The sequence below is a fragment of the Tasmannia lanceolata genome, unplaced genomic scaffold, assembly GCF_043159265.1.
Source record: "Tasmannia lanceolata isolate RefF3 unplaced genomic scaffold, GAP_Taslan_0.1 ptg000002l, whole genome shotgun sequence".
NCBI classification, from domain to species: Eukaryota; Viridiplantae; Streptophyta; class Magnoliopsida; order Canellales; family Winteraceae; genus Tasmannia; species Tasmannia lanceolata.
In genome coordinates, this window is record NW_027518679.1 from 46,365,765 (window position 1) to 46,382,296 (window position 16,532).

General features: G+C 38.4%; 1 protein-coding gene across 3 annotated transcripts in view; it reads right to left on the bottom strand.

The window, feature by feature from the left end:
• Positions 1–1,757: 1,757 nt before the first annotated feature.
• LOC143875748 (ARM repeat superfamily protein) overlaps positions 1,758–16,532 on the bottom strand; it is a 53,406-nt gene continuing 38,631 nt past the window's right edge. For 2 of the 3 annotated variants that reach the window (XM_077377367.1, XM_077377354.1), the window contains 6 exons: positions 11,126–11,371; positions 10,644–10,717; positions 5,067–5,173; positions 3,840–3,958; positions 3,673–3,750; positions 1,758–2,398 (listed from right to left, as the gene is read on the bottom strand). In XM_077377367.1, the coding sequence (XP_077233482.1) occupies positions 2,189–2,398; positions 3,673–3,750; positions 3,840–3,958; positions 5,067–5,173; positions 10,644–10,717; positions 11,126–11,371 (834 nt within the window). In that variant the 3' untranslated portion in view covers positions 1,758–2,188. The remainder of the gene's footprint in view (positions 2,399–3,672; positions 3,751–3,839; positions 3,959–5,066; positions 5,174–10,643; positions 10,718–11,125; positions 11,372–16,532) is intronic. The other variant, XM_077377361.1, reaches the window with a different exon arrangement.

Here is a 16,532-nt window from a genome sequence, read left to right on the forward strand (position 1 = left end):
ACGCTTTTTGACGGCAAATTACGTCACCAGGGGTGCGAATTATCCTACAAGGGGTGCGAATTTAACATGACACTTTTTTCCAAGATTTTCAATTATTGTTGTAAGAAAACAAACTGTCAAGTTGCACCGCATTGTCCGGCGGACCAGTACCAATTTGTCCCAAGGAAAACATATATTTACCCCCTTTTTCACTTGGGACAGCCCTCCTCTAGTGTATTTATGACTACTCTTTTACAGTAGAGGGGGCTGTCCTAAATAAAAAAAGGGTACAAATATATCAGTTAATATATCATTTTGGCGAGCAGAAACGTCAAAAGATGGGACCCACTTGTATTTATGTGGGCCCCCTTCTGAATCTTGTCTTTCTACTCAGTGATAACTGGAGACAACTGTAACAAATAGAGTGAGGGAGCAAATGGGAATTGGAGAAGTTTGGTGGGAATGTAGGAAATTAGAGAAATACCTACTTTTCATTGGGTTGTGTGTAGACAGCCTAAAGATCATCCTTTCTAGCTTAAAAAAGAAGGTTTATAATGGAAGAGGGGTGTTTGAAGGATAAATGTACAACTTTTTCTCAACAGTTCATCTGTCACCGACTACATTAGAGGGTCAGGATCATCTTTTCCTGGAGATTTTCTTCCCGGGCGAAAGAAGATCAACAACACCTCATGATAATTCACTAGATCACCATAATCTTCAGATGCTATGTGCTAAGCACGATTAGAGAGAGAGAGAGAGAGGGGTATGACACTTACCCCACTCGGGGGGGCAATGATGGGCAAGGGAGGAAGCTACTTACGACATGTTGAGTGGTAATCACACAACCTACGGCCACCAGAACAATCACCACCTTTTCGTACGAAGTAAATAAATGTTTTACCCCTTATTTGCCTCCACTGGAACATACCCACGTGAAATTACAGCTAATAAAGACTAAACTCTAGAGCACAGGTAGGGCATAGAGGAAAGGTCTTTCCACACAAAAGAAGCCTAAAAGCCTTCCCTTTCCATTTCTTCTTGAGAATTTATTATTATTGTTGTTTGGTTCGACAAACATGAAAGCTCCTTGTAGAGTTGTAGATGTTTTTAGAAAGATAAGATGATGGAAGTGGCATGTGTCGGGGCCATTTCGGCCATAGCTGTTATGAAGGTCCGTGACACATGACATCTTAGTGAAGTGGAGTGGGAGTGGGAGTGGGAGTGAGGGGTGTTTTGTTTGTTAAATTTATAAGAGAAGTAAAGTTAGGTGCCCTTATCAACACGACTGAGGATCTAAATCGAATTTTTTCCTTGTTATCAAAAGTCAAAACCTTGGTTTTTAAATTTCGGCCGAAATCCGAAATTTCAGATTTCGGTTCGGCTGAGACCGAAACTGAAATTTCGATCATTTGGAACAAAATTTTGAGAATTCAATTTTATTTTTAAAAAATATGGTAATTTTTTGAAAATTTTCGGTAATTTCGGCCAAAATCTTGTAAACAGCCACACGGGTTCACTTTTTAACAGATTTTGTCTTATTCATTTAATTCATCAAGGGCTGTTCTGTGCTGCAATAGTGACCCCACAAAATGGCTTTCCACAAAATTGCCTAGCTTTCATCTGAAGCCTCTTCTAATGTTCTCTAAAATAATATGAAGAACATTGAAGTAGAATTGCTCTAGAATTTCTAGAGTTTTGAAGCAAAAATACATCCAACCGAGACCCACATTGCACTTGAAAACCAGTCCCGGCGCATTGGATAAACTTGAACACCTATGGCTCCAAGGAGTTGCTTAAGAAGATCATTCAACTGTTCTATATATAACATTATCAGTGACCTTGAATGTGATCTTGAACCAAGACAATAAATACCTCTGTACATGTTTTTGAGACACAAATATACAAACATATTATGCAGTACATATGCAGCTTCAAATTCTCACCGATACACAAGTGGAAAACCCTCTGCTATTGCCCGATAAACGAATATCAAATACCACGGGCCTCTCTAGCCAAATTTTTCTTGGCTTTCACTAGATAATTCATTATTAGGAAAGAAAAATCCATAAATCAGGATTCCAAACAGGGATTCGAATGATGGGTGGATTCTCAAACATCCATTTTTCTGTGGTAGAAGATGTTGAACCCATGCCATGAACAATGCAATGATATCCATGATTTGGAGAAAAGGAAGAAACTCACCAAGAACTCACGATAAGCAGTCGGCCAATTTCTCAAATCTCCGAGCAATGCTCTGGAGCTTGTTGCTGCCTTCGTAGATCTGAAGAAGTGATCTGATTGCCTTGGATACCATGGCTTTCTTCTCAATTGAAGTAGTTTCTGGTGCAAGTTGATCACTAGTCTGCTCTGCTAAAGAAGACCAAAGCGACTTGAGCCACTCCTCTAGGAAAGATGCTTTCTGCAAAAAACAACATGACATGGGTTAAATTTGGGATGATCAACAAACTACGGAGAAGCACCTGGCATTACCAAAATTAGAAAAGCAGGATACAATCAAGAATGTTTCGCTATTTTCCATAGGAATGCAAAGTAAGCAGAAAATTTCGTGCCTCCAACTAAAAATGACTAGGGCTCTAAATGGGCATGTCAGTACATCATACTAGCACCACAGCAATGTCTGATTGGCACGAATCAGAGAACTTTCTGAAGTATACCCAAAGGGAAGGGATATATTCACCTCATTTTCTTCTGGGGCCCACTCTAGTGTATTTATATGACTACTCTTTTCTACTTGGAGGTGGCCCGAGAAGAAAACGGGGCGAATATATCATTTCCTATACCCAAATGCCAATGTTCGATACTAGTAGACAATGGAAACAATTTAATCTGTCTACCTTATACAAAAGCTGGCAAATCTGATCCTTGTCACTATATTCAAGTAGTAAATTGTGGAGATTTCTCTATATATTGAGGAAAAAAAAAACAGTGGTTGTAATCTATGTCACAAATATCTCCGACATTTTCAAAATATAGCATATCGTGCTATTTTGTTAAAATGACAAAATCCCGAAATAATCCCGAGATATTTTTTTTAAATAGCGGTATTTTCATTTACTGTGATAATATCAAGATTTTTTATAATACTTTTACTTATTCTTAATTTATTAGCTTCTATATATTTTTAAATAATTTGATTTTTATCATTTTCCTGATATAAGCACACACAAAAAAAAACATATCCCAAGATTTTCCCTTGCTGAGAAATTCCCGTGAAGGATATTTGTAACATAGGTTGTAATTAAAAAATCCAAGGGATACCAACTGAGGAGAAACAGTTATGCTAGAAAGACGCACCGCCTGAGACGAAAGAGTTATGCTAGCAAGACACTCGTATTACCATACACAGTGATACACCTTTGTGGTGTTGCAACAGTACCAAGTTGCAAAAGCAAGAAAGCAGATAACATCAGCCTAACATGCCACACTGGAAAGGTGTGTTAACATCTACCATTTTCAAATTTCAATATCAGAAAAACATTTTTTAGGTTTTGGTGACATCTTTTTACCAATTAAAGCTGCACAAACTAATAAAGAAAAGTAACATGGAATTCTTTTCATTCATGCCCAAGTATATACACAGACGGTCTTTTTGAGAAGAGCACATACAAATTTGCCTGAAGTTGAGGCAATCAAGTCAATTTCCTGCACAATTTGAAAATGAAATATTCTTACTTTTGCAAGAAAGTCTTGAAGAGGTGGAGGATCATTGCATGAAACAAGCCCAAGCACATGCAAGGTGGTTGACGTTAACTGGGAAAACCAATCACCAGTAAGAAATATGTATCAAAAGAGAAAAAAACATTGAAAAGGGTGACTGCAAGTGGATTTCAAGAACATACTTGCTTTTCGAGTGTGCCCATATACTTGAAACTAGATGGTGTTAAACTTTGGTCTGAACTAAGGTTTTCGAGTATATGTTCCAGACCTTGAACGACGTCTGAGAATGAGCTCCCATACTCTGCAATACATAAAATAGTGAGAAACCAATATGAAATTAACATCATGTGATATTCTACTCTTGGATAAACTCTATGCTGAGCAGAAATCCAGTACATAAAACAGTGAGAAACATTGTGAATTAACATCTGGTGATATTCTACTCTTGTATAATCTCTATTCAGGGGTGGAATCCCAAGCCATGGGGTTCGTATATGATGCATGCACATATTTTTCCAAGGAAAAATATGAGCTAGCAATATTTTAAGTGGGGACCACTTGCTCAATATCCAAACCACTTATTGCTTAGGCCTTGCTATGGATGGGGGGCCATAGAGCAAAATACACCCCCATTGGACGGTTCTAATATTTCAATTTGTGGCCATTAAATGGTTGGTGAGAAAATAAAAAAACAACAGTTCGTATTCAGGAAGAAAGCCTCTGCAAATTTGAGGCTAGAATAGTGCAATAGGGGTGGGTTGTGCTACATGGCCCATCCATAGCAAGGCCTCAGCAATAATGGTTTGGATCATTGAGCAAGTGCCACCTACTTTTGCAAGCTCGAATTTATGTGTATCCATCATATAAGAAGCCCGAGCCATTGTATACAGCCTCAGATTCATTGTCGTAGGAAATTACTGTTGCAAGCCTTTAACACAGATAATACATAATTTTCTTGAGACATTAATGAATGTGTTTCACAAAACCATATATTCCATGTTTTCTTTGTGTTTCACATGAATTTTCATTAACACTTCTCTATCGTTTCTGAAACGTTTATAATGTGTTTCCCAAGACGTTTCTCGTACATTTTTTATTGTTTTCCCGTTTCTCATTTCCCCTCTTCTTCTTTTTTCTTGCGTTTCCTGTTTCCCTTCCTAAATCCGTTTCCCACCCTGGCAACTATGGTCTATCCTAGGAAGAAAAAGAAAAGCCAACTAGAATAATAAAATGTTAAGTAGAGTACCGAAATAAATTTACTTAATAGCAGAGCAAATAAACCCATATATGACAGATTCATAAGAAGCACAAGCTAGAATCAGAAAAATTGTATTGGATATGGCCAACAGACTTATTACATCACTGTAGAACATTGAATCTGACAGAATTATAAACAATTTGTAACTCACCATGTCTTGATGTCGGCACAGCTAATGCACTAGCAGCATGTATTCTGATCTTAAAATTAGTAGAATCCCGAAGGAGCAGCAGAAGAATACTGTAAACAGAAGGGGCCCTGTCCAGAGAAGTCAATATAGGGGAATAAGTTTTTTATTTTAACTCCAAGAGAACAACTAATCATGCAATGCCCATGCACTTAATCAAGGATGTGGGCGAGAACAAACAATAGGTTATTCATTCCATGTCATATTCACAAAATAAATGTATCTTGAATGTACCAAGTTCAAAAGCTTGTTATTGACTTTCATATTATTTGAGCACAGACAAATTGACTATTGGAAAATGGTCTCGTATCCTTGATAAGGTCCTCTTATCCTATGATGCTGTCAATTTCACAAGTAAATCTAAGAGCTTGGCATTGTCCCCCAGCTAGGCTTAGAGGAGGCCTAATAAAGACTGATCTTATCTATGACAGAGGAAATGGAATGGGAAAAGAAAGCAAAAGCATAACTTATATTCAAATTGAATAATTCAAAGACATTTCTAAAATTTAGTGAATGAAGTTTCTTATGGGATAGAAGCTCCCTTGGGATAAGGGAAGGACACAAACCTGACTTTCATCATCCTTCAATGAGTTTTTCTTGACTTGGTTGATTTTTAGCATATCACTGCAAAGAACTCTTTTTTTTTTGTTTGATAAGGTGCTGACCTAATATCACTGCAAAGAACTCTTGCAAGTAACTTTCTAGTGTTCCACTTAATGTTCTCAGATTTTTTTAAAGCCTCACCTGAGTTGAGTACAACAGTGCTCCAAATTCTTTCTGCTAGATGAGGCGATGTAATTACATACCCGATTAGGGTTATTTTATACATTGTACATGAACCCTAGTCACACACACACACACACATAATACATGTTATCAGAGGAAGAGTTATTCCACTCCCTCTTCTCTTTCTTTCGACCTCTTCTGTTTTCTTCTTCCTTTCCTCTCTGATGGAGCTACGGATACTGCGAACATGGTATCAGAGCTATGGTTCTGATTCGTGTTAAAAAGAAGTGACAAAGAAAAAAAAAGGGCAGAAAATCAACCCCCCTCCCCAAAAAATAAAAATAAATAAAACACCCTAGCTGCTCCCCCTTCTCTTCCCTCCTAAACCTAGCCGCTCCCTCCCTCCCTCCTAGCCACCCCTCCCCTTTCCAACCCTAGCCACCCCACTCCTTACCCCTCAAACCTCCACCCCCTTGCTGTCGCGCCTTTACCCAAACCCAAAACACCACCCCCTTGCTGTCGCCCCCTTACCCACGCCCCAAAACACCACGCCCTTGTTGCCGCCCCCTACCCCATCCCCTTGGTGCCACCCCCTTCCCCACCCCCTCCCTTACTGCTGCCCATTCCAAACCCATCCCGAAACCCCCTATCTCGCCGCTAACCCTCCATCTTCACCCCATCCCTTCTTTTCAAACCCTAGTTGCACCCTATATACCCACTGTTGTGTTCTCCTTCGTGTCGATCCATTTTTTATGGCTCCGGACAGTTGTTGTTGCTGAGTTTTCATTCGTCTATGGTTGGTTGCTTGTATGCTTTGACTTGCTTTTGTTCATGGACCGTGTGAGGTGGTGTTGGGCTGATGGCTTATCGCCCTAGTAAGTTTCTTCTTCGTCGACTTGGGTTGCTATTTACTTCGCTAGCATTGGTTATGTGGTTCATGTTTGCCTTGTCTCTAATGGCCCGTGTCAGATGTGTTAGTAGTCGTGTTTGTCTTGGTGTGGTTTGGTTCGCTACGTTGTTGGTAGCTCGTTGTCATTGGTGGGTTTATGGTTTGTGTTCTCATGGCTACCACTCCTGCGCTACTTCGATGGAGCTTCCTATGGTTCAGATGTCATTCATCAAATTGGTTGGTTCTAATTATCCTCTGTGGTGTCAGGCAGTTGAGACGTTTCTTCTGGCCCAGGGCAAAGTTGACTATCTTGAAAAGGATGCTCCACATGTTCATGATAAGTCTTATAGCAAGTGGCGCCAAGAGGATGCGCATATTCAGACACTCTAATGGAATAGCATGGAGCCGGAGATTGTTGGGCTAATGATGTTTCTTCACTCCTCCAAGGATGTTTGGAAAGGTGCAGAAACACTTTATTCCGGTGTAAACAATCTCACAAGGAACTGTGATGTTTACTCGGAACTCCTCCATCAGCAGCATGGTAATAAGCTTGTTTCGAAACATTACTCCAAGTTTGTGACGTTATGTGAGCAGCTCGATAAGTACATGCCTTTCACCATAGATGCAACGGTGTTAGCCAAGAGCCGGGAGGATCTGCAAGTTGTACAGTTCTTGGACTCATTAGGCGTTGAGTTTCTCCCCATTTGTCAGCAAATTGTGTGACTTGGCTCTCTTCCCTCTCTTGATGAGTTCTTCTCTCGAGTGTAGTGCTCTATGTGGGTTGAGGATCAAGTTGATTCATTCGTCGAGCGCTCATCTCTTGCTGTGCAATCTGGTTATGGCTGTGGTGGTCATGGTTGCCGAGGTTGTGGGCGTCGTGGTTGTAGCGCTAGTCCGGATTCAGGGGGAGGCCGTCGTTATGGTGGACGTGGCTCTCGGTTTTGCACTCACTGTGGTTTGGAGGACCATTATGTCAACTATTGTTATGACTTACATCCCATGTTACAGCCCACTCGATATGCTCATCATGTCTTTGTTGCTTCCCCAGGGAGTTCTTCCTCGGCTCCTATTGAGCCCACTGACACTTTGGTTGTTTCCCGAGCTGAATATGAAGCATTCTTGTAGTCCAAGGAAAAGGTGTACATCCTACGACCACTCTCGCCAAGGAAGGTTGCACCCCCGTCATGTTTTCTTAGCAGTTCTAGCTCTTGGCTCTTTGACTTTGGAGCCTCAAATCATATGACTAGTAAATCTAGTTTACTTCTGTTCAGTCATATTCTCCATCTGGCATCTGGTACTTTTGTCATATTGGTTGATGGAACTACCTCTCCGGTTTCCAGGGTTGGGGTAGCCTTCCTTGTCTCTTTCCCCTGTTCTTTGTGTTCCTCGTTTTCCATTTAATTTGCTTTCAGCTAGTCAACTCACTAAAAATCTCCATTGTTCCGTGACCTTCCTTTCCTTATTGTAAATTTTAGGATCTGAAGACTAGAAGGAGAATTGGTTCGGGTCATGAAGTGGGCGGGCTCTGTGATCTTGATCGGAGGTTACCGGTACAGCCTTACGGAGTTCTGTTGACTTGTTTCAGTGGCATTGTCGTTTGGGCCACCCTCCAGCGGAAAAGCTCCAGCATTCTTCACTTGTTCCTAGTCCAGTTAATCGGTTTCAATGTGAGTCTTCCCAGTTTGGCAAACATCATCGTCTCTTTTCCTTCTAGAGTCGTAAGTCATGTATCGAGTCCTTTTAAGTTAGTCCATTCGGATTTCAGGGGTCCATGTCGGACTACGTCTTCGTTTGAGTTTAAATATTTTGTTGTATTTGTTGATGACTTTCCAGAATGACATGTCTTTCTTAATAAAAGATCGTTATGAGGTGTTTACTGCATTTCGCTCCTTTTATTGTGGCATTTCTAATCAATACAATTGTTCTGCTAAATGTTTGCGAAGTGATCAAGCTCGTGAATACTTTTCTACATCTAATGGCTTTCAGCAGTTCTTAGAAAGTCGTGGTATTGTCCACCAATCCTCTTGTGTCTGCACTTCTCAGCAGAATGGGGTTGCCGAGAGCTTAAGCGATGGTCCATTTGGTGATTGACGGATACACTTTATGAGGGTCCTTCCATATATTTTTGTGCTATGACGTATATATAGAGTAAGGAAAGTGAGAATATTTAGATATAAAGGTGAGAGTACGTCAAAGTTATTGGAGAAAACTATATTATATACTGAACTTTGGTTAGAATGAAAGTCCGAGGCTTCAACATACCAGATTTTGAACTGCAATTTGAAAATTGGGTGCCAATGGTAGACAAAACAGACATAGAATCTTGAAAAAACTACAAAGAATCCGCATTTCGTTCTCTCAAGTTCAATATCCAAAGGTGTTCAAGGAGAAGGCTGGGATGGTCGCCATTGGAGGTATGTTTAGAGGCAAAATAGGAGAAGCCAAATTCGTTACTTCATGCCTTATTGAAATTAAAGCCTCAAAAGAAACTGAGACTGAGACTGCGGTGCTTTTTCAAGGATTTTAGAGATATTTTATTGCTTTTGGGCCTCCCTGTTGTCGTCAAGGATTTTAAACCAAAATCTCCGAAGTTTGGTAGAAATTTCTATAAAATGCTTATTTTTTATTTTTTTTAACGAATTTCGACTGAAATTTACCGAAATGGCCAAAATTTCGGTCCAAAAAACTGAAATTTCATATCTTTGAACTGAATTTCAGCTGAAATTTCAGTTTCGACCGAGTCCAAAATCAAAACCGAAACCGAAATTTAAAACCACGGTTGTCGTAGGTAGCTCATCTCGTAGGCATTTAAAATGTGTCGAGAACCATGGAGCTTTTAGCATGCCATCATGAATGAGATTTTGGACTTGTCTAGAGGGCTAAAGGACTCTAGAGGGTTTTTTTTTAACCCGGAGGAGGACAAAACCCTACAACGGTCAGGAACGGGGCAAAGCCCTAAGAGGGGGGAAAATAAAGCTACATTGCAATAGTCATAGATCTGAGGGATGGAAACCCTAAGGCGGCACATCTAACTGCAGCTCTGGCCTCAAGGGACAATGTCAGACTATGCTTTGAAGAATCTGTTTTCTGAAGGGACTCTAGACTCTAGAGGGCGTGAGATCTCCTTTCTCCATATATAATAAAACTAATGAGGTTGCTTTTTCAAGGATTTTAGAGATGCGTTATTGCTTTAGAGCCTCCATGTTGTCAAAGGTAGCTCATCTCGTAGGCATTGAAAAGGAGTAAAAAAACCATGGAGTTTAGCAGGAATCATGAATGAGATTTTGGACTAGTCTAAAGGGCTAATTGACTCTAGAGGGCTAGAGATCCCTTCGGCCATGTATGACAAAACTAAAGGCAATCGGTGCTACATCTCATCAGATGCAATATTTTCAGTAAATGATGTTACTTAAAAAATATATCATTTCATATCTTAAAAAATTTCCAAACATGCATTACAAAATTGCCATTTCAAGATCGAAATAAAAGATTTTGTTTAATTAATTTCAACATAGATAAATTTATATACCCTTTAAAGATCATGATAAAACTTGAAAATGTTAAAAGTATAAAAGATTAAATCATGCCTTCTCCAATGGCTTAAGCTTTTGGAGTACTGGTTGTTTCACATGGTATCAGAGCAAATACCCGGGTTCAGACCTCCTTGATAGTAAAAATCCACATGCAATGGTCAAACCCAAAAGAGAGGGGCCACATGTGCCACATGTAGGCCAAACCTAAAAGGAGGGCCCGCACGTGAGGGGGAGTGTTAAAGTATAAAAGATTAAATAACGCCTTCTCCAACAGCATAAGCTTTTGGAGTAACTAGTAGTTTCACAGAAAAGAGAAAAAATAATCAAAATTTAGTCCCTCTCATACTAAACTTGATCATTCTAACAAGTGGATAAAATGTAGCATCCCCTTACCAAATCATATCCTGCAGTTTTAATGTCTCATTGAGAAAAAGGTTGCCTAATGCGTGACAAACATTCCATTGGACCTGTCAAACATATCTCAAAGATCAAATAGCAAAACATAACAAAGCATGCAAGGCACAGTTTGCTATAACAAACAGTGGTATATACAAAAATTTAAAATTTGGTTTCGGTTTCGGTTTCGGCCACAACTGAAACCGAAAATTTTCAGTTTCGGCCGAAATTTCAGCTTTTATACAAACTTTTACCGAAATCTCGGAAAATTTTGAAAAAAAAAATTAAAATTTGAAATTTGGCCGAAATTTTCCGAAATCCCGAAATTTCTGAAGTTTCAGCCGAATTTGTACTATCAGTGTTGGCCCCTGCCAAATCCTAAATTTTGGCATTTCGGCTGAAGTTTAAAAATATGGGTATGTAGTGACTGTCAAAATTGAGAGAAATAATAACTTGCAGGTGAAAAGAAGAAAGTAAACCTTCACATTTCCCGTTGTTACACAAGACAAAAATGCTTGCACCATTCTTTCCAGCCAGTGGGGATCTCCTAAAAAATTTGGCACCGAACCACTAGCTTCAGATTCATTACTTAATTCCAAGAACTCAACATCATCAATTGCCAGATATGAAGCCATACCATCCACCGGTCCACACATAGCAGACTGATTTGTAAATCTGACAAATCTCGAAAGATTCCCAAGAGCCCTCACAGCATTTGACTTGATCTAATGGATAAAGGAAATGAGTCAAAAACTATATATGTTAAGTGCACATATATCACACTGAAGGTGGGGTTTAGTACAATCAAATGCATTCAATATGTACGAGTGCATTTTCAGCTAAGAGATGATTGTGCATTTCTGTCAGCAGGCCCTCTATGATAGCTTGATGACAATTTTTAATCCTCCATGTCTTATTATCTTTGGCTCACACAAAAAACTGTAATGTCATTTCTTTCTATAATAATTCATGATGTGCTTTAAGTTTGTGATTGTTTTTCACTATATTATTCTTTGATTCATACAGCCTACAGTAAGCACTCTGTCTGCAATACTCTTAGATAATCTATTATATTTTATTTTTCTCCTCTATATTATTTAATTAGGAAGTTATCAATCTTGAAGTTGCCTTCAAGCTTTACTCCGGCACCTAATAATAAAATATAAGGGATTTGCTAGCGTCCATCGCAGAAGGCATTTCACAGATGGCCTGTTGCATGTGAAAGCAGCCACCTCGTGAATGAAGACAAAATCTGCTGAAAAGTGAGCCTGTGTGGCTGCTCTCACATGCAATAGGCCATCCGCAAAATGCCTTTTGCGATGGACGCTAGAGCAAATCCCATAATATAAATTCTCTTGTTAACGTCTGCAACAATTTAAAATGTCTCTTATCATTCTTGAAAAGATGATCACATTTTCCGAATCTGATATGTCAATTTCCAGTATCAGATCATACTCTCCTACTCCTTAAAAGTCATAAATCATGAAAAACATGATTTCCTTTTCCCGAATTCCTTCTCTTCGAATCAGTTTCGCCAATCGAAAGCTCACGCCCTTTCAAGAGGGGACTCTCTCAATGTTATTTGTTGGTTAATGCAGGAAGGGGATTCCCCAAGGATGCTATGTAATGACTGTGATTAACTTTTCTTTAATAACCCTAAGATTTAGGCTTTGGATCGATGGATCTAAATTTCAAGGGTGGGGATCAACGATCCATCGTTGATCAACCCTTGATCGTAAAATTTAATCACTCTTTTCCCTTCGATTTGCCTAGATCCGTAGATCTTAGAATCTATGGCTAGTGAAGGTTAGATCTAAATTCTCTAATTAAAAGAAGAAAATAATTTCCGTGGAAAATAGCACTTAAAAGGTGGAAATTTTTTGAATTTTAAAGTGGAGGGAAGAAACCCACGTTTTTCCTTGTATGGAAAAACGTGCATATATATATATATGTGTGGGTCCACCTACAAATCCTTTCAAAAATCCATTATAGTATACTATACTTAGAAATAGCATTTTCAAAACTACTAAATATATATATATATATATATATATATATATATATATATATAATTAAGGTAAGTATCAATGAGTGTATGAAAGATAAGTTAAGAATGTTGGGGAGGGGAAAGTTTCCTTTTCTTTTTAGAGATTTGATTTCCACTTGAAAAGGAATCTTGAACTCCTTCTTTTGGTATGATTGACTCTCTTATGTAAAATTCAAATCTCAAAATTTTAGGAGATTTCTTAAAGGATAAAATCTAGAAATTTTTGGGAATATGAGCAATCAAATCCCAAATCAAGGGATTTGATTGTGAGCAACTACCATAACTCTTTTCCCTCTCTTTTATATATTACCTATATGGTAGTCATGGGAAATCAAAGGAATTGATTGATGGCAACTTACCATAACCTCTCACCACTCACCATAATTACCAATCTTAAATTAAGGAAAGTAAAGTAGTATAAGAAGAGTGATGCACTCCTCCCATTCTTGCACAAAAATGTGGGAATAGAGAGAGAGGGTCACTTTAAAACAAAAAAAAAAACAGAGGAAGAAGGGAGAAGAGAAAAAGGGGAAGGGAAAAACCCTAGTCATCTTCAAGCTTTGTAGCATCACAAGTAAGTATAGTGTACATATTTATATTTAAATCTCTTGCTGTTTTAATACCAAAACCAGGACAGCTATAGTGCTGCCTGCGTGATATATACTTGCTGTTTTTAATACCTAAAACCAGGACAAGTGCTGCCTGTGTGATATTTAAATCTCTTGCTGTTTTAATACCAAAACCAGGACAGCTATAGTGCTGCCTGCGTGATATATACTTGCTGTTTTTAATACCTAAAACCAGGACAAGTGCTGCCTGTGTGATATTTAAATCTCTTGTTGTTTTAATACCAAAACCAGGACAGCTATAGTGCTGCCTGCGTGATATATACTTGACGTTTTTAATACCTAAAACCAGGACAATTGCTGCCTGTGTGATATTTAAATCTCTTGCTGTTTTAATACCAAAACCAGGACAGCTATAGTGCTGCCTGCGTGATATATACTTGCTGTTTTTAATACCTAAACCTGGACAGCTATAGTGCTGCCTGTGTGGTATTTGTACCTTAGACAGGGCAGCAGTTGTATCGTTGCAGGTACCCTGCTGACCCCAAAGCCAGGGGCTCCTCCCGATAAAGAAAATATGAAAATGATTAAAAAGGACCTAGACCAAAATAAGTTGACCTATTTCACTTATTGATTTGCCTACAGGAGTCATCTCGTCCTACTGCGATTATAAGATTAAGGCAGGTGAAACCTAACTTTGCTCGTATGGCTTTTAATTTATCCAACAAGAATGGTGAATTATTTGATTTATATTGATTCTAAGTTATTTTATAAATAAATGAAATTATGTCTTTTATATTATATGTTGAAATGGATTCTGAATTCTGATAAAAATATTCAGTTTAAATTGTATTTCTTTTTAATCATATGAAATAACGTGGAAGCCGTATGTACACTTAAGAAATACCCAAAGAAGAAATGGGAAAGGGTGATGGGAAGCCATTGAGCTATCCCCGTAAACAAAGGTATACAACTTGGGAGAACCGCGCAACTCCAAGTTGATGTCGGAATCCTACGGAGACCAAGAGTCCCTAGGCGGTATGATCTATCGTAATAAGTCCCCGCGGAATCGACCGTGTTGGCAAGGGCAACAAGCTACTGGGAGCTGGAGTGCCCTGGGAATTAAATTAAATCGTTATAATGAGGACGTAACGGATTTGTAATTATTCTGGTTGTTAGTTAATTATTCTCGTTCAGTTCTCAGTAAGTTGTTCACTTTAAAAATGATCTTCTTATATTTAAATTTGCAAGTAGTTGTATTTCTTTAAAATGAATTCTCTTATTCTGGTTTAGAAAATCTCTATAAATTATCATGTTGGAAAAGTATTTGTTCAGTTTATTTGAATTGATAAATAAATATGGATCTTGATCTGTTGTTTAGATTGAACTATCATACCTGACAGGTTACTATCACTCTGCTTGACGTTGTTTTCTCCCCAGGATTAGAGGATGCCCACGAGGGTGCGTTTGCGCACGAGGACGTTTAGTAGCATAGAGCGATGAGAGAAATAATTGAAATGACGATACCTTCGTCGACGTCTCGGTTTTATTTAAGAAATTTCTAGTTTGGATTTTATTTAGTAGAACATGTTATTGAAATGTCGATGTTATTGTAAGGAACATTTTAGTTATGGAATAAGATAGCAGTTGTTTAAGTTTCATAGATGGTTTGTTTAAAAAAAAATATTGTGAGTATTTTGACTGGGGTTTGCTTGTAGCGATCCGGTCACGAGAATCGGGTCGTTACATGCTATTAATGGGATCACGGATTTGATTGAGGGGCATGCAATTGTGTTTGTATGTCCTTAGATCCAGCCATGGTGAGGCAGACCAGTTAGCTTGCGCCGGTGTTATTTGGGTGTATTTGACTGGATTTGGTCAGCTTCCGCCTTAAATGGTATCTTGGTTGTTTATTTTCCTTTTAATTGTTTGTTTTTCTAGACCACCTCCGTCCATTTGCCTTTGGCCCTATTTTCTTTAATATCATTTCACCATTCAAAAGAAATACATTCTCTTCAAAAATCATACTCAATTTAGGAAAAAATTCTATTTCAAGAGAACTGTATTAAAAAATAGAACTTGAAATTGAGCTTAGCTTCATTTTTTTCATTCGCATCCATTCCGTCTTCTATATGTTATTTTCCATCACTAATGAAGATGGAATCCCCTTTGATTTCAAGAAACTCATCTACATGTTTTTCATTATTTTGATCCTAAAAAATCTTCATACTTTTGATTATTATTCCTTCGGTCTCTAGCATATCATCTCCTCGAACGAATATTCGGGTGCATCTATTTTGTGCATAATGTTTGGTAGCATTTCCAGTAAGTTATTTCCTTGTTCTACTAAGTGTGTGTTCCTTGGGTATTCTAGCAGAAAATATCGACCACTCACTCTCTCTCTCCCGTCTATATTAATGATATGTAATATTTACAAGCATGCCACTAATAAGTGACAAAGAGGAAAAAATACAATTTTACCATTCTAAACACGTATAAACCCTACAAAACCCAATATCTGCATGTGAATTGATGTGGGTAATTCAAGTGCAGAAGCCGAATATAGAGCAATGTCACATGCTGCATGTGAATTGATGTGGGTAAAAACTCATATGAGTGAATATGGAGTTGTAGTTGTTAAGCCTATGGTGATCTTTTGTGATAATCAAACAGCAATCTATATTGTTGACAATCTAGCCTTCCATGAAAGAACAAAACATATTGAGGTTGACTGCCAATTTGTCCAAGATGCAATTATGAGAAAGAGGATATGTATGCCTTTTTGTGAAGTCCAAAGATCAGTTTAGGTAATATCTTTACCAAAGCTCTTTCTAGGCACCTTTTTCTTATGTATTCCAAGTTGCGCATTGGCAATAAATATGCCAGGCTTGAGGGGGAGTGTCGAAATATAATGTATGACTATCTTAATAATAATACTTATGTTAGTCAAACTAATTAGTGGTCAACCAACACAATTTTCCCTTTAACCCATAGGACGACCTCTCTCTCTCTCTCTCTCTCTCTCTCTCTCTCTCTCCTTCTTCTTCTTCTTCTTCTTCTTCTTTTTCCTTTGTTTCTATTTTCTCTATGTTCCAGACCTGCTGTGACACTTTCCAACCAATAAATTGTTGGAAGGGTTTTCACCCCCAGGCGAAATCGCTACGCGCAGCGGAACTAGAAATTGCGTAGAACAAAAATTTCTTCGCCAATTTCGCCCGTTAACCCAGGATAGGGTCTAGATGATCTGATGGTGATATAATTAAAACATAAGAT